Genomic DNA, 20,947 nt, shown 5'->3' on the forward strand with positions numbered 1-20,947 from the left:
TAAGTGTGAAAAATGGTCATAGGACACATTTTTCAGTCTTGTAACTTTGAACGGTCGCCAAATGAATGGTTCTCAATTGAGGACTACTATAATGTCAATAAGATTGGACTACAGTTATCACATTTCCCAGGCTTTAAAAGTATCGATTAAAATCTCAAGGCTTCCACATTTTTTGTCAAGCATGAAAACATCCTAAACTGAGAAGGGGTTAGATGTCCTGCTCTCTATCTTTGTTTTCATCAGTATTTACTGTCTAGAGAATACAACAATAGAGGTGGCCTAATGGATTCCTTTTCCTTCCTCTAACTCAGGGCTTTTCAACTTTTTCACCCATTGTACCACTTTTAGGATATGGCAACATCCGAGTACCACCAGTCGCCTAGCAAGGTGTCAAAAACTTGATGACCCCCCCCAAAAAAAGGAAAAAAGTGATAAAGTACAGGTAGTCCTCGACTTACAACAGTTCGCTTAGTGACTGTCCGAAGTTACAACGGCACTGAAAAAGTGCCCTCCAAGCTACAGCCAAGCAAGACACCTGCCTGCTCGCCTGGCGACACTCTTCCTCCTGTCTGAGGTTTTCATTGTTGTGAACATTTCTGTTGAGGATTGACAGTAGGGTTGGGGTGGAGGGTGTTTGATTTTTATTCCCCCCGTCTGCTGGGTGGTTGCAGCAGGTTTTGGTCATTTCATATGACCCTGGGACACTGTGACTGTCATAAATATGAATCAGTTGCCAAGCATCTGAATGTAAATCACAAGACCCTGGAGATGCTGCAACATTCCAGCTGATTGGCGCTTCTTCTGGGCTCAGCAGAAGCGCCAGGATCAGCGCCAAGCTCCAGTTGGAGCCTGGTGCTGATCCTGGTGCTTCCACTGTGCCGACAGCCCCGAAAAAATGCTGATCCTGGCGCTTCTGCTGAGCCCTGACAGCCCTGCAGCTCCAGCCATCTCTTGCTCAGGCTTGTGCAGTACTGCCACTGGTTCAGCTCATTCCTCTCCCCCGCTACCACTTTTCTAGGATGGTCGCGTACCACCTGCCAGGTGCCAATGTACCACAGGTGGTACCCGTACCATTGGTTGAAAAGCCCTGGTCTAACTTACCCAAGGTGATGTGAATGGGGAAAAAGGGGAAGCTAACACAGCAAAGAAAAACTGAATACAGTACAGTAAAAAGATATGGAACAAGAAGTGTAATAGAAAACAAGAGGGCAATAAAGAAGAACTGCCCAAATATTAAAATATGTGTAGTTACAATTATAATTATACACTTCCAGTTCTATTGTTCTACATAGGCAGGCACAGATATAAATTTCCCTTCTCACGTAACATGCAGCCAGAAAACTAGAAATTTTGAAAGTGATCACCAAAAATATTTTCCTAATATAAAGCAGAAATGAAAAGGGCACAATACTTTTTCTATTAAAAAAAGCAATTGTTTCAGAACTGTAAATTCATTAATTTGAATCAGTTTCAGAAAAACTGTACAAGATCTAAGGATGTAAGAAAAGTTATTTTAAAATGAAATGTGAATTAACATTTTAAGTAAGAAACATGAACTTATATCATTTTATCACCCAACTATAAGTTTTCTTTGCCTTACTAAATTTTGTCCTAGGTTCAGACAGAGAACAAATCCATTCTTGCTGTCCACATGTTAGAGTTGTCCTAAAGATTTGTTAAGTTTATCATTTCTTATATAATATCCTAATTCTATCTTAGACAAGATGAACCGCATGTAAATCTAATAAATAAATTCACACGACTGTATCTCAATTAAACAGATCAAGATATTTTGCCCCAGGTTCATTTGCTCTTTTCATAGCACACATACATAATGGATTAATTAATTAGATTTTTATTTACTCAAAAAAAATATTACCGTAGCTGTAGCATAAATTAGTATCTTAAATAGACTTCAAACTATGAAACCTAACAGATTAAAAAAAAGAAATAATGGCTGACTGAAGATTTCCTAGTTTAACAGTAATCCCCAAAGATGGTGTTTTGGGCCAGCAACTTTTTCATTCATATCTCAGCTTATGTCTTAGGTCTGATGCCAAGATTATGCTCTGAAAATAATTGTCTGAACCCGTACCCCAGCTTAATATAGCTTTTTACACAAATTAAATAAAGTGAAGGAAATGAAAAAATCTTAACTGCTCTTTTGTTAAAAAAATTTTTTTAAAAAAATCTAAATATTTTAACATAAAGTTGATTATATTCACTCATGTAAGCAATAAAATATAAAAACAAAAAGAAGTACGAATACTTACTAGATGAACATAGGGTATGAAATATCCAAATAAAGCAGCTGGAATCCCCAGAGCCCAGATTCTATAACTCAAAATTTTGAAAATGGAAAAATTGCACACTTCTTTTGCTGGAGGTAATTTGAACTTCTTCCCTTTTTCACTTTGTTTGGTACTAGGCATGAGAGGTTTGTAAGTAAAGCCAGCCAGGAAAAGAATAAACACAAAAATGCATAGGATTTGAAAAGTCCCAGAGAGGCCAACAGAATTGACCAGTTTATTTAAAAGAAAAGGCAGTGTTATAGTGAACAAACTACTCCCAGCCGTAACAATGCCATTCACCAGTCCCAGACGCTTCTTGAAATAATGTCCCAAAATGACCAGGGATGGCTGATAGGTAAATGAACAGCCGCAGCCAAACAAGATTCCATAGGTGAAATACAGAGGTCCAAGTGAACTACAACAAACAGAGAACAGGGTTAACTGTGGTCTTCTGCATATTTTCCTTTTTTATTTTTATCTTTCAATGTTGTTTTATATTGACTTTTGGATATTGTTAGAAAATCAAAGATAATTTAGTTTATAAGTCATATCTAGAAAGCTATATTTCCACAATGTTTACATTTTTATCCCCAAAATATAACTTTGCATAGTTCAAACCAACATTAATTATACATTAAATATATTTTCTGACTCTATGTTTTCCACATGGTTTGCATAATGAAGAAAAATATTTCTTGTGATATGGAAATTATAATTCTGTTACAGCCTAAAAGTACATTTGACCTTTTCTGCAGTCATATCACACTGCTGATTCATATTCAGGTTCTATTGCCATCATATACTAGATCATTTGGCTCCTATTTCCTAAGAGAAGAACACTAACAAAGTGTATGCTATATTTTATTTTGTTATTTTCATCCAATTTTTCTAATTTATGAAGATTAAATCAAACTGAATTTTATTTTTATCTTTCAAGTTTGCAGTCTCCAAACTTTTGATTGCATACACTTATAAGTTAAAAAAAATGAGCATCCTCACTAGATATATTATTTATTTATAAATTACATCCATGCAGTAATATTGTAATATATTATGCACATTATAAAACATACGCCCAAAATATATATTTTAAAAGGATGAGATAAATATAGACATTCTATTCTTTCTTGCACCTCAATGGATCATCTTATGCATATCCCATTTTTGAAATCAATCTGTATCATTTGATAAATGTACTGTTTATCTCTTCTGTGGCCATATAAAAAAAGCATCTTCTGAAAATTTCATTAGCTTACTGGAAGTGTCAAGGGAAGCTTCACAGCATGATTGAAACTCATGAATAGAAACCATTTCCAGCTACTGGAACTGGTAAATGAAGCTGAAAGCAAAGCCACACAATCACTGCATTTCCAGAAGTGATTAACTAAATAGATACGAGAAAATACCTCTACTAAGCATTCAGATGGGATATAAAGTGTTACTAGATGCGCCATTAATGATGCAGGGATGCAAAATAGATTATTCCCAATACTGTACACAATTTTGCAATCCTATGCCATTTTACAAATTACTCTGAACAATCTTTTCAAATTTGAAAAGGAAGATCTGAATGATTTTGTCTTGAACGAATGGTGTAGAGACATATGGAGGTAACCTTGAAGAAGGAAAGCAAGGGCAGTTACATAAGCATCAACTTAGTCCTAAAAGAGAAGAAAGTGTGACAAAGAAACTGAAGACTGCCTGGCTTTGATTTGCTTAAGCATGAGGTTCAGGGGAGAAAGAGAGAAACTGTCAAGCTTTCAAGATTCTGCTCTTATACACTACACCCATAAAGCAGAGTTCCTGTGATCTGTGTGGAATCTGTTTGCCTCAAAGCATTGACAAATAGGCAGTAAGAGCAGTCCATGCAAAAATCTCACAATTTTCTTGAATATACAATAATCCCTGCAGTAAGATGTTTCCTCACTTTTAATACAAAAATAACATGGAGCAACATGGGAAAAGGTTCATTTACACAGAGGCCCACTTTACCTCAGAAATGGCTGCTTAAATCATGTTTGATGACAAAAAGGCAGCCAGAACAGGTTGTGATCTTAAGAGTGCTGTTGGGTTCTAAAGTGCTAGGATAATACTTTAAATATGACACAATTTTAGTCAAAATGTCATATTTGAAGTATTATCCTAACACTTTAGAACCCAACAGCACCCTTAAGATCATCATCTAATGATAGGAAGGTGGGAGGTGCAGCAGAAGAAATATTACAGTTCTCAAGGTGATGCCCCAAATATACTGCTAGAGGCCAGTTGCATTTCGAAAAGTCAGTGAAAATTACTATTCTTACCGTACAAAGGAGCTTGAAAGGAGCCCAACGAAAGCCACAGCTGCTCCTACTACAGCTACTTTTCGACAACCAAACATGTTGGTAAATACACTGACAATGGGAGAACAGAAGAAAATCATCCCCATCGACAAAGAATTCACCAATGCTGTAGAAAAGATTAAAAATTAGAATATATTTAGCATGGCAGGTTTGAGAATATGCAGTGTAATGTTTATTCCGGTTTTCAGGTAGCATGGAACAAAATCTGGCAGGCGAATATTAATTTGCATTTGGGAAAACCTCAAGCGGACTTGAAGTTTAACGTTTTAAAAGATAGGAACTGGTATAGACATGTTTTATATAAATTTGAGAATACTTATAAAGCTATACTATAAAAATGTATTGAAAAGCACTCTGAAGCACTTGGAAGTAGGAGATATATAAATTATTCTACATGCATAAGTAAGTATACAGATAAACCACCATTTGAAAGTATTTGTTTTCCATATCTTTTTTTAATGAGATTTTGAAAAGACAGAAATAATTTCTTGAGAATAAAAATGGATATTGTATAATTTTCCTACTTTCACAAAGACTGATACTGCAGAGATTGGAAAGATCCTTAATCAATTACAATAATCTGAATATCTTTTCTGTCCATATATCAATAGGCATTGTACTTCTCAGAGACTCTTCTGGAGGATAATTTAGAAATTGAGACTGCATGTTTAGCAGAACTATTTATAGAAGTTTTTATTGCTGATTTAATTGTTTTTATAAATAATTATAACTTGATATTAAAATATCTTAACAAGATGCTTCTTGTTTAATTAATCTGTAAGAGATAAATGCTTTTCATATTTTTCCTTCACACACAATAATGTTTCATACACAATACACACACACTCACACATACACACACACAAAGACCGACATATAGAACTTATTTCCTGATTGTGCAAATTGAATGACCGTAGGAAATATAACTTACATGAAAAAGAGGTTTAATGTGATTTTACTAGAAGTTGATTAGAAATCATATAGTTTTGCATTTTACAGATTAGAACTACAAGTATTTCTCACTTACTGATTGCAGTTGGGACCAGCAATTGTTAGGTGCAAGTAATCAGGAATAGGAGTTGAGTTCAAAGCATTAAAAGTTCATTACATATTACCGACACACAAGAATCTGATCTACTAACTGTCAAACCAATTGGCACTAGATAAGGGTCAATGGAATTCACAGGGTCATTGGTCTATTGTGAGAATATAACAACTCCAAATTGACGGCACCTTTGACCCCGCTCTCAGGCTCAGTCTGCTAATCTCCTACAGTAATCCTGTCACTAAGCAATGCAGTCATAATGTAAAATATTATGTGATACCCAGCTTATGATGTTAGTTCCAGCTGCTACCGTTAAGCAAATCACCTCAGTAAGAATGAAATAATGTGACCACAATCTGAGACTTCTGTTAGCTTTCCCATTGACTTTGCTTGTTGGAAGCAAGCTGTGAAGATCACAAATGGTGATCCTTGACCACGGGTACACTGTGACAGCCGTAAATTCAAGGACTAGTCATAAATTTCTTTTTCAGTGCAAATGTACCTTTGAATGGTTGCTGAACAAATTGTCAATAAGCAAGGACTACTTGTACTTTATAAAAAAGACTGTGTGAGCTGAGCTGAAATTCGCAATCCATTCCAATATATTATATCTGAACTCACGTTGCAAAATTAGGTTAAAACTATGGATGATGAAGTAATTATTTACAAACCAAACAGAATTCTTTACACCTTTTTTGAAAGAGAAAATACTTATTAAATACTTAGTAAAACTTTAGAGATAATCTTTATCAACTAATGTTGATTATAGTTACTGAATTAACTGTAATTCAAGAGCATGGTAATGAGTTTTAAAACCTTTTATGGCTTTCAACATGCATATCTGCAAGACTTGCCTGCTCCAAATGGAATCTGCCCATCGGATCATCTTCAAAGACCCACAGGCAAATCTTATCTATGGTAGATCTTCTACTTTGGAACAGCTGGTCCGTCATCCTTATCAATGTTCTGCAGTGGTATTAAGATTCAGCTGTTTTAGAGCAGGGGTCCCCAACCTCCGGTCCGTGGATCAGTACTGGGCTGCGGCATGCCAGCAACCGGTCCACAGAAACAAAGCCCCATCCACGGGATGCAGGCAGCATACAAAACCACACCCCTTCCGGTCCACAGAAAAACCTCTCTCCATGGAACTGGTCCCTGGTGCCCAAAAGGTTGGGGACAGATGGACAGTTTTTTTTGAAGCCAGGGCTGAATAACTCATTGCAAATAGTTTCAGCTCCAAGGGGTTATACAATGAAGTCACTGTGGGTAGAGCCAAACACTCTTAATTTTTATAAAAAAGTTTTGTGGGGACAGTGGATTTTAAATGCAAAATAACTATGCTTTGGGAACTTAAAAAGGGTTAACAAAAAAAAAAAAAAACCTACACCACCCATCCAGTTGCCTCCCAACTGCTGTCTTCCAGATTACTATTCTTCCACAGCTATCAATAGAAGGGAAGCAGGGCTCTGTCCCTCACATCCAGCTGTATGCTAATGAGCCGAAACTCTGGAATGATGCTGTTTATAAATTTTAACAATCAATCCCCATGAACTACAGAAAACTCAATTAATAGACTGCATTCCAAGGGTACACTTTTAAACCATTAAGATTCTAAACCTCATTAGACTCAAATGTAAAAAGTAATTTAGAGAAAATGGATGGTGTAAAAGAGGTAAATATTTGGCACCTTAGAATCACAAAAATATGAGGTCTTTCATAATTATACTGGTGGTCTTCAGTTAGCAGTTATTCAGTGACTATTCAAACTTATGACAGCATTGAGCAAGTAGTACTTACAAACACTTCCCCAAATTCTGGCTAACATAGAGCTCCTGCAGTCATGTTATCATGATTTGAGTGCTCAGCAACTGAACCATATTTCCAACTTCTGCAGCATTCTGCAGTCACATAATCGCAATTTTCAACTTTCCACAAAGTTGATGAGGAAGTTGGCAGGAAGTCAGAAATCACAGTCAAGTGAAGTCCTTGCTTAACACGTGAATGGTAATTCACTTAACAATGGCAACCATGGACTGCCAGAACTATCATTACTAAGTGGCACAGTCACGTAACATTGTACTTTACGACTAAGTCACTTACCGATAGAAAGTCTGGTCCCAATTACCATCATTAAGGAGAGCTACCTGTTTCACACTTTTTAAGACTAAAGGCAAAATGGAATTGAGCATTTACGGGTGGGGCCTTCGCCTACTTAAAAGAATATAATATCTTTTATTATGCTACCTATTCATTTTTTTTTCTGAAAGAGATTGAGTAGTCTGCTTTTTCAACAGAGCCTGTATACCAGAAAGTAGCCCTCCCATAATTTTGATTATGCTGGCTGTGAAGTCTGGAAAAGCTATCATAAAGGGTATAGCAACACCATGCCCACTGGTATAGCTAAGTTCTGCACAAGAATTAATAAGTAAATTCCATTGCCTTCTGCACAAGAATTAACTGTTACCACTGTATACTGTTCACTGTATTTATTTTTTCCAAGAAAATATGGTCACTGTAAATTTATCTCACAGGGCTGTTTTGGATCTAAAGTAAGGGAAACAACTCACACCCTATTCCCTTAAAATGATTTGAGCTCTCAGGAGAAAAGGTAACTATAATTCAATCAGTCAATCAATCAGTCAGTCAATCAGTTAATCAAGCAGTGGTTTTTAACCCCAACCTTTAACATTATCTTTATTTCAAAATTAATATCATAATGGTTGTCGAAGGAATTAAGGTGTTAAAGTACAAACTCTTCTCTTCCTTAAAATGTTAAGCAGTTACATCAAGTAGCCCTTCTGTAATGTAGGTGTCCAAATTGAGACAGATCTGTTCAACCACATTCTTGAAGAATGAACCAAATGTTCATAGCAAACATTCTGCTTATATTATACAAGTTTACCAAGTTCTTTCCTTTTCTAAAAGATCTTGTTTCTTGCTGCAGGCAGGGAATATACCACACGCTTGGATTCCATTTTAATCAGGCTGTACAATTTCCCCTTTTTAGAGAGGGTGAAAAAAAATCTATATCAATGTTACTTGTGCCATACATGGTGTTTTAGACACCAGTCAGGTAGAAAACAATACAATAATCAAGAACCATTAAGGAAGAAACCATATTCCATTAAACCTGGGAGGGCAAGCCACCTTTATATATGCAAACAGCAAACCTCATACTCACAATGATGATGAATGAAATGTCTCTAAGCAAACAAACAAGCTCATAGACAAACAAGCAGGCAGTATCTTCACATGATTTTCTACATTTTGACTCGGCCCTCCCCGTTACCTTCTCCAATATCATTTTTTGTATAGAAGCCATTTTAGCGCCCTTATTATTTTGGATGTCCCTTTTTGTATTTGTTCAAGCTTTACATTATCCTTCTTATATCCTTAGTATAATAAACACAATAAACTAAGTAGCTGAAAAGAACACAGCAAAACAGAGGAACACATTGCTGAAGGGTCCCAAAAGACAAAAAAAAAAAAACCAAAACCAAAACCCTCCAAATTGAACATGTTTGGAACTGTAGAGCCAGGGAGAGAGGGAAAAAGAAGGATCAGCCTAGAATCGTTTCAAACTAAGTCCAGTCCCTCCTTGATCGCTGTTATTGTTATCAAATTATAACCAAGTGCTGACTGTTAGTTGAAAAGAGTCCTGGGCATAAGCTTTTAGCAATAACTCAGTTAAACTGAAACTTCATCTGTAGACCTGGTCTTTAACACCTGGAAGGAACATTGTTCTGGGAAATCAGTTCAGAATGACAGAATTGAAGGGCCCAAGTTGGTCTCTGCAGCTGGTGTACTTGTATACAATATTGTTTGATAATACCAAACACATCCACTAGTTGCAATTTTTAGAAAATTTTGCATGCAAAGATACGGTACATGGGTAGTCCTCAACTTATGATCACAATTGAGCCCAATATTTCTGTTGCTAAAGGAGTCAGTTGTTAATTGGGTGGGCTTGAAACTGAATGGATGTATAAATAAATATTTTTTTAAAAGGAAATGCTCAATTGTCTTGAACATAATGCAATCTTTTTCATTTAAAACAGAGTGTTAGGCCATCTTCAGTACAAAAAGTCAGGGAGCTATAATGATGCACTTTAAGAATCCAGGGAGAGATAGGTAGATAGGCAGAGAGATAGGTAGAGAGATAGAGTAGTTCAGAAACAGACAGAGTTATTTTCATTTCTATATTGCATCCATTTAAGAAATGGGCAAATTTCCCAGATTACCATGTGACAAGCTGGTCGCATTCATTGTTTCATGCTGGTTGCATTCATCTTTTCCTGCTGATTTTAAAGACAAAACAAAAACAAAAACCCAAAATAAAAAAGCAGTGCAATTTCTCCCATTGTTAAAACCCTAAAGCATCAGAAAATTCAGCAAGCAAATTAACAGCAACAGTTTACAATATAGCTACAAGGACCATCAGTTCCTAAGATTTCCTTGGTATTTTTTTTTCCAGAGGTGGATTCCCATTGCCTGCTTCCCAGGGCTAAGAAAGAATAACTAGCCCAGTTGGACTAAAACTCACAGTCTCTTGGTTTCTAGCTTTGGTACCTCAACCACTACACCAGGCTGGCTCTCTTTATGAAAGCCCACACTTTGGTATTTAAAAATATCTTGCCACCAGATCCATTTCTGCAATTTGTTAGCCAGACAAACAAATTAGAGGTACGATGCAGGCATAATCTTTTATATATCACTTGCTAGGGAATGTAAGCAGAAGACTACTATTGCATTGATTACTGCGAGAACAAATGTTCTAACTACATTCTTAAAGATTTCAATGAATGTTGGTAGGAAAAGGTAGGAATCTAATAGAAGCCTAGTACAGTATAAAAAGAACTAATACAATATGGTTGCAAGCTCTATATGAAGGAAGGATGGCAATGTTCACAAATTTCAGTATTCCTATGGTCACTACAAGGTGGCAGAAATTAAGCAACATTGTTCAAAAAGCTAAATAAGTTTGGCTCTGATGAAACCTTGGGTAGACTAATAGAAAATTCCAAGGCTGTGTGCTATGCTTGGAAATGATAATCATGATCACCATCATGATCATCATGATCATCATGATCATGATCATCATCATCATCATCCTATCTCAGAAAATGGCAATAGCAAATAATTTCTATACTATTGTCAAGAAAACAACTTGGACATGTCCATACAGCTGAACCTGAGGAGTTTTTATTGTTTTAATATACAGTATTCCAATGAGTTTAAGCATCACCATGAAAATTAAACAAATTTGTCTGCAAAACAAATCACACAAAATGAAAGAGGTTCAATCTTCTGTTTCTACTCCCATTCTAATGACAAACCAGCCCATAATCTGCTATTACTTCAGGGGGGCTCTGGTGGCCCAAACCGTGCTTAGTCATCTCACAGATGGGATGAAATAATCCTGATGAGGGAGGGAAGGGTGAATTCTATGCTGCAACTGCAGGAAGCCACAAATCTAATATTTTATGGAGTGAGACTGACAAAATAATTATTAACCTTACACCCACGGAGAAGCTGTGATGATGTTGTTTCTGTTCCCACTTTATAGTGGAAGAGAGTGTTTTTCTGCTAGCTTGAAGGCTTAATCCCTTATGGAGAAGTCCCCTACCCTCCTTTATCACTAAGAAACAGCAGAAAGTGCCGAGCTTGTAAACTGACATTCAGAAGCCCTACACCTCTTGGTCAAGGACTTTGTTTGCTTTTGTTTAACAAAGCTAAAACCCTAAAACAGGGACTCTGAATAGCTTAGTATCTTTGAAGGATTCCAATAAGAGGGCAGATCTTGATTTAGAGGCTGTGTACCAATTCTTCAGCAACAGTTTTATCTTAGCGGCCATGTTAATTTCCTAGTATCTGCCATGAAAGCAGCAGATTTTGCTAATTTGTTCATACCCTGCCTGAGCATCCTGTTCCCTAAGAAGATGTGATGAACTGAGCTGATTGGCTCACAGAAATAAAGTTCTAATGAAAATGAATTGATTGCATTCAGCTAAGAGAAGCATAGTGGGGTGGCAAGAATATACACAGTTACACCACTGGGGACTTTTGTCCAGAGTTCAGTTACTATGGAGCTTTTCGTTCCAATGCTAAAGAGCAAATTAAACATGAGGGAGAACTGAAACAAACGAAGGGCATGGAAGAAAAGGGGGGGGGGAAAGATCCTGCTTATGGAGGGAACCCAGGTCACATGGATGGCCAGTGGAGATGCTGGGTATGAAAACTCTGGATCAGGACAATGCAAAGAATAGAAGATGGGGCTATCTACTCCTATAGGAACAATGATTGGCAATTTGTAGCACATTCCTCAACAGCAGAAGAAATGGTGACAAATTAGAAACACAAGTTTATCGTAAAACCACTCACAGCAGCCAAGTGCTTCACTATCAAAACAACAATCTAATCTCCCACAAGAGAAGCTGTGTAAGAACTCTATTTAGATGAGCACAAACACACTGCCTGAACATCAGGAAATGGAAACCGAACACCTATACAACATCTTCCCACAAAATGGATACCCATAAAACTTCATCAAATAAGTGTCTGATACTCAACCTACTAAAGCACAACCAACACAAGCTAGGAAAAAGATAACACTGCCATACATCAAAAAATCTGAGAAATAACCAACAGACTATTACAACTACATGGCATTACTGTAGCATATAAGACTGTAACCCTCCAAAACATCTTAAATAAGCTGAAAGACCCAATAGCACAAGATGTCGCCTACAGGAGTCAACTGCAACATACAGTACAAGAATTGTAACAGCCACTATGTAGCACATACAGGCAGAAGACATCCATGAACTTGACCTAGCAATCAGAAGACATGATGAAAACTCCTTAATTGTACAATACATGGCAAACTTAACTATAGTTTCAACTGGGAAACTGTGAGCATCCTAGATCAAGTTAAGTCCAAAAATGCTAAACATCCATGGAGATTCTCAGTCATCCAGGTAATACTTGTCCCAAAGATGCTTTTTTTTCCCAAGGCAACTGGACTTTCTTGTTTTTCTTTGACGATGTTTCACTTGTCATCCAAGAAGCTTCTTCAGCTCTGACTGGATGGTGCTGGATGGACCATCCAGTCAGAACTGAAGAAGCTTCTTGGATGAGAAGCAAAACATCTTCAAAGAAAAACAAGAAAGTCCAGTTGCCTCATGGAAAAAAAAAGGCATATTTGGTGGAAAAGTGCAAGGAAATTCCTGGAAGTCTGCCATCAACAGACACACAGAGATAAACCACATTAAACTATCGAAAAGCTAAAAAGGAAACAAAAAGACCAAAACACCTCCTTGCCACCAATCAATACTCAGATAACCAGGATTAATACCAGACTAACAATCAAGCAGTGAATAATACCCCAATCAAGGAACTACCAACTCAGACAATCAGAAAACAACAGCCAGTTTACAACAACCCTGAGCTACAAATATTCTCTTCCATGATAAAATCTCTTTCAGTCTGAGGACTTCCTCAGAATTCTTTAGTATGGTCATTGCTAAAATACTAAAGTCCACACAACTGGAAAGCCCCAAACCTCTCATGAGCTCTACTGTCAAGTGAAAATAAAACAGTTTCCTCTGCCATAGTCTACCACCACTATACTGCCTTGATTTTATTTAAACTGACATGAAGAATATTACAAAGTGTGATCAGCCTATAAAAGTAGAGGCCAGATAATAAGATAGCTTCGGCTAGCTAGATACAGACAAAATCCTCTCAAGTCCGTCTTTTAGAGATACAGTATAGTTGTCTCCAAAATATCTAATTTAGCTTTCTGCTACACAACATAGCTATTATCTATTTTTAAAAAAGCAGGGGGAAAGCAACATTATGTTGCACATAAATGAGTATTAGGAACAGATTTTTGTAAAGTAAATATAGTTCATTGTATCAAGCAAGTCACAGAGAAAATGTAAACAACCTCACAGAGATTGCCCTTTGACTTCTTCCATTGCAATTCTGACCTCTTGGGAATACAGAAATGGATGATAACTGATTTATCCAAGAAAATCAGCCTTGAAACACTAAAAGATCCAAACTTCCTTTATGAAATACATAAAATGCATGGATCCTATCTGTTTAGCTATTGCTGTATACTTATACCTAGACAACACACAATTTAATATTACTCCATTGATATTTTCAAGGTGGAACAAATACAAATGTTAATGTATTCATTGCAAAGTTTGTGAAATATTGTTCCTCAGTTACTTTTTTAAAACATTTACTAAGCATTCTTAGTGTTTTTGCATAATTTGATTTCACTATTCTACACTGATATAGAATAGTTGTAGATGTTGTATATAAAGTTGTTTCTTTATATAATTTTTGGCAATATTTCATGAATGTTATTTGTAAATCAAAGAGTTTATTTTCAACTTTGCAGCTGAAAAAAAGCTGAGCAGTTACTAAAATAAGACTTAAATGCCAAAAAATATGAACTAGTGATACTTCATTAAAGCTGAACAGTTTTGTAACATCTGGTAAAGTCTGATAGAAGATAACTTTACATTTTGCTCATAATAATTAACATTGATTAAGGCTTATCTTTTATGTTCTTTTAATTTGTTCTTAGAAAAACAAAGTAGCAAATCTTTAATATTTCTTTCAGCCTGTATTTCTCTCTAGCACTTTTAATAGGTACATCTAATTTTTAAAAGCTGAAATTTTATATAACACTATCTGTAGCCGGCCACGCGTTGCTGTGGCTCAGTCTGGTTAAATGGAAAAGAAGTGTGTTGCTTTTACGTCCAACAGATGGCACTGTTTTTCAAAAAAAGCATGTTTTTACCTGTCACAGGTATGACATCTATATAATAGTAGGTATATAAAAACACGTGCGTATTCGAATGCAACGTTTTGTCAAAATTTCAAAGCAATCGGTGAAGAACTTTCAGAGATTTAAGATTTTGAACAAACGAACATTTACATTTTTATTTATATAAATATTTTGAATAATTCATGTCATAAAATGTATTAATAAATACATTAATTAGCAAGTACTATAGCTATCTGTAATTCTTCAGAGTGCCTGACTAAAGGGTTTAATCTTCAAAAATAGGAGAAAAATGATTCCAGATGATCCCAGAATAGTTAGCCTGATATCTAAACAGTTCAACAACAAATTTATTAAAGGACTGGTTTATAAACTTTAAGAAAAATAATGCACTATTAGGAATCTACGTACCTTCTTCTTCTGTTAGTGAGCCTAACAATCTCATTAAGTAGGCTGTCTATTACTACTGTTAAATGGATAAAATGCAAGTTTTGCACCATAGCCATATTATTAGAAAATGATAAACTTCATGTTGCTTGGCACTAATCTCTTGCATGCTATATCAGAAATTCATTTGTAAAACTAATTTAAAAAGAAATTTGACAAAGCTTGGTTTAGCATAACAAACATTTCCCTAACAGGTTCATTGATTCCATCACACCCATAAGTCTGACATAAGGTCTTGGGCAGCCCATTGGTGTCTTCTGAAATCCATGGTCACTAAACGTTGCCTCCTCCACAAAGGATCTTCTACCTAGTTTTTCACAGTCACCACTACCCTGAAAGACACAGTACTGAGTGGCTGCAAGGCTTCAGTCTAGATCTTATTGACACCATCAGCGCCATTGCTGCCACTGTGCTGCTAGCTGCCAGAAAGCTGATTGGCACGTCAGGTCATCTTTTGTAGCCCATTTTTCATGTAGCAATCTGGCCCTTTCCCCTCTGAAAGCTGTGTTAGCCTGGGTTACATAATGCATTATTTTTTCTTCCACTCAAATCATATCCGATTCTGAAACTTCCTGGAGAAGTCCTTGCAGGGTTTTTTTTTTTGGCAAGATTCTCCAGAAGTGGTTTGCCAGTGACTGGTTTAAGGTCACCTAGCGGGCTTTGTACCTAAGATGGGACTAGAATTCATGGGCTCCCGGTTTCTAGCCTGATGCCTTAACTGCTACAGCAAACTGACTCATATCGCATTATACTGATTTGTAATTTATATAAGAATAAAAAGAATGAAAAAAGCACACTAAGAGGCACATTAAATGTTGCTCTTGACAGTTGAATTGAAAGTCTGTATGAATATTACAAATTTATCAAATTACCTGAAAGGATTAAAAAACAAATGATTTATCTTTAATTTTGAAGACTCTAGAGCATCATGCACTTAAAAGTAGACTCTGGAAAAAAAATCTTACAGATTCATTTATCTCTGCAAACAAAAAAGTAATTTATGGAATTAAAAACAAAAAAGTGATCACCATAACAAAACCTTAAACCACAAAGTTTGTGCAGCCTTATGCACCAACATTTCTGTTTCAAAGCAAGTAACCAGCACAGAAAGAGTTGATCTTCCGTCACCATAGTAACTGCAAATGGTCACTAAACAAAGCAGTCACTAAACAAGGCATTTTTGCAATGCATGTTTGAAAGCAACAATCACTTCAATATTCACTAATAAAACAAGTATTTTTATTATATTCATCTCTTTTATCCACAAGCTAATAGTATCTTCAAGTAATCTAAAGCAGATTTTATTCTGTAAATTTCTTTTTGTTTACATCAGATGGTCATTTCAGCATTCCAGAGGATTTCTCTATCCTCTAAGGACCTGACCCCCAAATACATTTCATATAGCTTACTGCAACTTATTTTGGAAAACATATGAAAATGAATGGTTTGGGGTAGAGAATTAACAAAGAGGCTGTTGTTTGATGAGAGCCACAAGAAGGATCAGAAGCTGAATGAATGCATATTTTAAACAAGCCTGAAGAAAACATAGTTGCTCCTTTTATTTGCCACATGTTTGTAATAGTCCCTCACACCCAGCACTGGAATTATTCCTATATGCAGTATTCTAATTATTTCACCTCTTTCCAAACGGCTTTTACTATTCTAAGCTTTTCTTCTGCATAGTTCTAAAGATGCTCGGTATGAATGTTTTCTGATTATAAGAAAGATATAACTTTACACCCATCCCCCACCGCTGCTGTGAAGGCAAAAAGAGACTTGTTAGATTCAGATGAGTTTAAACAGCACTGCCAGGGAATGAGACAACTTGCCACCGCCAACTCACTGCGGCCAGCTCACCACGAGAAAACTCAATGCGGGACAATTCAATAATTTAATTTAATTATCTAAAATAATATTTTAATTTTTGTCATTCACATTTCATTTTGTCCCTCCTTTAGCATCCTTTCTTTAATGATTCTGTTCTACAATTTCTTTGATACTTGTGTAACTCTTGTCCTGCAGCGAGGTGTCCTGTGGCAAGTTGGCCAGGGCGAGTTGCCCCGCGGAAAGTTGGCCACAAGTTGGCTGCAGCACATTGGCTGTGATGAGTTGGCTGCAGCAAGGTGGCTGTGGCAAGTTGTCCTAGTACAGGGGTAGGCAACCTTGGCTCTTTTATGACTCGTGGATTTCAACTCTCAGAATTCCTGAGCTGGCTCAGGAATTCTGAGAGTTGAAGTCCACGAGTCATAAAAGAGCCAAGGTTGCCTACCCCTGTCCTATATAAAGGAAATAGATTCTATCTAGTCTATTTTTGCCTTAGTCCTGCATTTGAAGCAGCCTCTTAAATTGAATCATAATAAAAATAGCTTCAAAACCTTAGCAATAAATATATTTAAATGAGGGAAGCTTGGTGGCATTTCTCTTCTGCTCCTTACATCTTTTGACTTTGTTCCCGACAAACCAACTGTTTCCCCTCCTCCCCTATTTTTTTTAATCTGCGCCTTTGAATCACTGTTGACTCCTAATAACTACCTAGACTAGTTCCTGCACACTAAACTACATTCTCTTCCCCTATTGCTGTATGGAGTAACAAGATAGTTTTCGATATCCCTTCAAGAGATTTGAATATGTTCAGCCCATGCTTGGTGCTGTCTATGTTCATTCAACTTGTATCAGTCCTAAGGTGCAATTTATTCTAGCTAGAAGATGACAGATTATATTAATGTAAATATATATTTACACAATGTACACATATCATAAAACATCAGAAAAACTTGCTTCTGAAAATAAAGATTAATATATTCCAACAAGAAACAACGATGTAATGATGTCATTATATTTCTACTACATTTAATGCCAAGCTAAGCCGCCATATTAGACTTTTCAAATTACTTAAGCAGGGAATACTTTTCTTAGATACTTTCATAATAATGAAATATTCCTTGAGCCCGAGTCAAAGCAATTATTTAAAGTTTACCACTACTCGTCAGTGGGCAAAAATAATGGGGATCATATAGTCTGTATTTTGCATGAAGTTCATGCTCAGTTTCAGCTAGACATTGAAATCATAATAGGAAGATGCAACCTTGTTGTTCAGTCACTATGTCATGTCTGACTCTTCTCAACCTCATGGACCACTGAACACCAGCCCCCCCCCATCCTCCACTGTCTCCTTGAGTCTGACCAAACTCATGCACAGTGTGTCAACAACAGTTTCCCCTAATAACTGATTTTCAAAATAATCTGATAAAGGCGCTATCAGGAATTAAAATAAATGCATTAGTTAATTTTGTTTTAGGTACAGAAATATTAACCCAAATCAGACAAATGGCAATTGGGTAAAGAATCTGTATAATGCTTAGATTTGCATTGTACAATGGAGTGGCAACCTCCAAAAATGTACTGTGCAGTGAATTACCAACAATGTAATCCTACACATATCTGGAAATATGTAGGCACTGTGGTAGCACAGTGGTTAGACTGCAGTATTGCTGACTGCCAGCAGTTCGATTCTCACTGGCTCAAGATTCCATCCTTTTGAGTCAGTAAACGAGGACCCAAATTGTTGGGGGCAAAATGCCGACTCTATAAACCGCTTAGAGAGGGCTGTAAAGTGCTGTTGCTATATAATGTTGAGTTCAATGGGAACTCTTAAACAAGCAGATAAAGAATTGTAGTCTACACCGAAATCAACAGATGGTCAACATAATTTCAGCTTTTTTACTGAAGGAAAAAACACATTGTCATAAATACTAGCCACTAAACTTTCCTTAGAAAATTCATATAACTATGCATATCTAGATCTGGAATGTTGTATTTTTAAACAAATTAAAATCATTTTTAAGTTCAAATTAATTGGATGGGGAACACTGTCATTTACAAAAAGAATTATAAACACATTTTTCTAATTAAATTACATTCTAGTAATTTCTATCAGTTTTTTTATTTCCACAAAATAAAGACTAAAATAAAGGTGTAAGTAATAAAAAGATCTATATTTTTAAATTTAAATATATTTTAAGTTCACATGCCTTAACAGTTTTTTTCCTTCTTGTAGTGTTACTTCTGTGAGAGTTGCATGATTTTAAGGACTATGCAGTTGTTTTAAATTTGTATTTCACAAGTTTGCCCAGCAATTATTATTTCACCTTGATTACTGAGTTGTACTGGTGATATTTACAGGCTCACTAATATATGATTAAGTGGTTTACTCAGCTCAAATTTCTGGGTTTGCACAACACACTAGGCTAAACCCTAGCCAACCTAGAGTGATATACTGCGTAGCTAGTATGTGCTTCATCAGCTGTCATACTTCTTGCTTTACTCAACTAACAATTAAGAGTAGCCACGTAGAATTCAGGTAACCTTAGAGAACACAAGGTGGCATTTGCCAGGATATCCTTGCCTCCAGGATAATGTTTTTCTTTCCTTACACAGGTGAAAAGAGCAATTTCTCCATTCTTTTAGATAGGGGAGGGGGAGCTGCAGGTCACAAAGCTGATGCTTTATGCCACCTGTGACACAAAAGCAAAAGAGATCTATTTTTTTTTTACAAAGGAAATTCCCCACGCCACTGTCAGATCACAACTGGCATCCCTCCTTGCAACTACATTATACAAAAAAACTAAAAAAAAAAGAGAGAGAGCGGGGGGGGGGCAGTTCAAGGTGACAATACCAGCGAGAAAATGTTTTTAGGCAGGATGCCAAACAAAACCAGTAACATTCACAGTTGCCCCCCCCCCAGACCATACGACTGTATAGATAGGAGAGATACAGAGTTTTATGTTACTTAAAAAAAAAGGAGATAAAAGATGTCCTTATCTTTGAGGCAGGCTGATTCTGAGAACTACACGGGTGGGGTGGGGGGCAGAAGTACGGTTTTCTTGCAAACAATTAAAAACGGCGTGCCTTAAGGTAAAGAAATGTTCCGTGCTGAATTGCAAAGCACGTTTTGCATTTGTGCATACACACAAATGTGTATGTGGTTGGCAGCACACTGTTAGCCGGAGCTGCAGCACTCCCACTTGGGAGGCGGGTATCCAGCTGCCATGCAGTCCACCACAGGCTTCTCCTCCAACTTGGGGCTTTCCGGATGTTGGGGACTACAAGCCTCATCCCCGAGTTGGAGGAAAACTTGCTCAGTCCCTTCTTCTCGTCGCCTTTCCGCTGTGCTCAAGAACGCCCATTTCCAGGATATTCCCCCCCATACACACACACACACATATACATACACGTCTTTGGGGGATCCCGGGACCCCTCGCCTCGCTGCTTTAAAGGCAGCTGGGAAGGGAAGCCCCAGGCGTCCCCTCTTGCCTCTCACCTGTCCTGAACATCAGCTGCTTGTCGTTGGGGTCTCCGAATTCCGACAGCAGGGACTTGAAGAGGATCCCGCACGAGTTCTGGATCCCGAAGACGGTCCCGTTGCACCACATGGAGGCCAGCATGACAAACCAGCCCCAGCCTCCTTCGGGCGGCTCGGCCGTCTCCTGCGCCTGCCCCTGCTCCGCCGCCTTCTCGGGAGGACCCTGCGCCGCCCCGAGCCCAGAAGGCACCAGGGGAACTTCTGCGGTCCCGGAGGCGAGCGAGGCTTCCTGCGGGCACCATTCTCCGTTCTCCTTTCTCGGCTCCTCCTCGCCCACCGCCTCACTTTCTCCCGGAGGGGAGGGCGCGGGGACGGCGCTCCCCTCTCCCACCTCCTCGCTGACGGGGGACATGCCCGCGAAGCCAAGCCAAGCGCCGCGCCGAGGCGGCCTGGGGCTACACAGCTTGGCGCCCCTGGCTCCTTAGCAATGCCGAGGCACTGCAAACATGCCCCGCGTCAAGAACGGAGGAGCCCGATCCAGAACTTGGGCGGGCGGGCGGACGCGAAAGAGAACGTTCCCCCCGCGCTCTTGTGACACCGCTCAAGCCCTCGGAGCTCAATTTGCATAGGTTTCCTTTAATCCGCCTGTCGCACGAGCGAGCGAGCCAGCCCTTAAGGCGGTTCCATTCCCGCGAGCCTCTTCCAGGTGGTTTCGAA

At 37.7% G+C, this 20,947-nt stretch overlaps 1 protein-coding gene across 1 annotated transcript in view; it reads right to left on the reverse strand.

Annotated features, from left to right (window-relative positions):
- The window catches only part of SLC16A10 (solute carrier family 16 member 10), a 38,052-nt gene extending 17,410 nt beyond the window's left edge, over window positions 1–20,642 (reverse strand). The window contains exons 1-3 of the mRNA XM_015815635.1: window positions 20,249–20,642; window positions 4,595–4,739; window positions 2,274–2,706 (exon numbers count right to left, since the gene is read on the reverse strand). Of these exons, the coding sequence (XP_015671121.1) occupies window positions 2,274–2,706; window positions 4,595–4,739; window positions 20,249–20,642 (972 nt within the window). The remainder of the gene's footprint in view (window positions 1–2,273; window positions 2,707–4,594; window positions 4,740–20,248) is intronic.
- Between the last annotated feature and the right edge of the window lie 305 nt (window positions 20,643–20,947).

Source organism: Protobothrops mucrosquamatus, unplaced genomic scaffold (genome assembly GCF_001527695.2).
Source record: "Protobothrops mucrosquamatus isolate PMUCROS unplaced genomic scaffold, P.Mucros_1.0 scaffold357, whole genome shotgun sequence".
NCBI classification, from domain to species: domain Eukaryota; kingdom Metazoa; phylum Chordata; class Lepidosauria; order Squamata; family Viperidae; genus Protobothrops; species Protobothrops mucrosquamatus.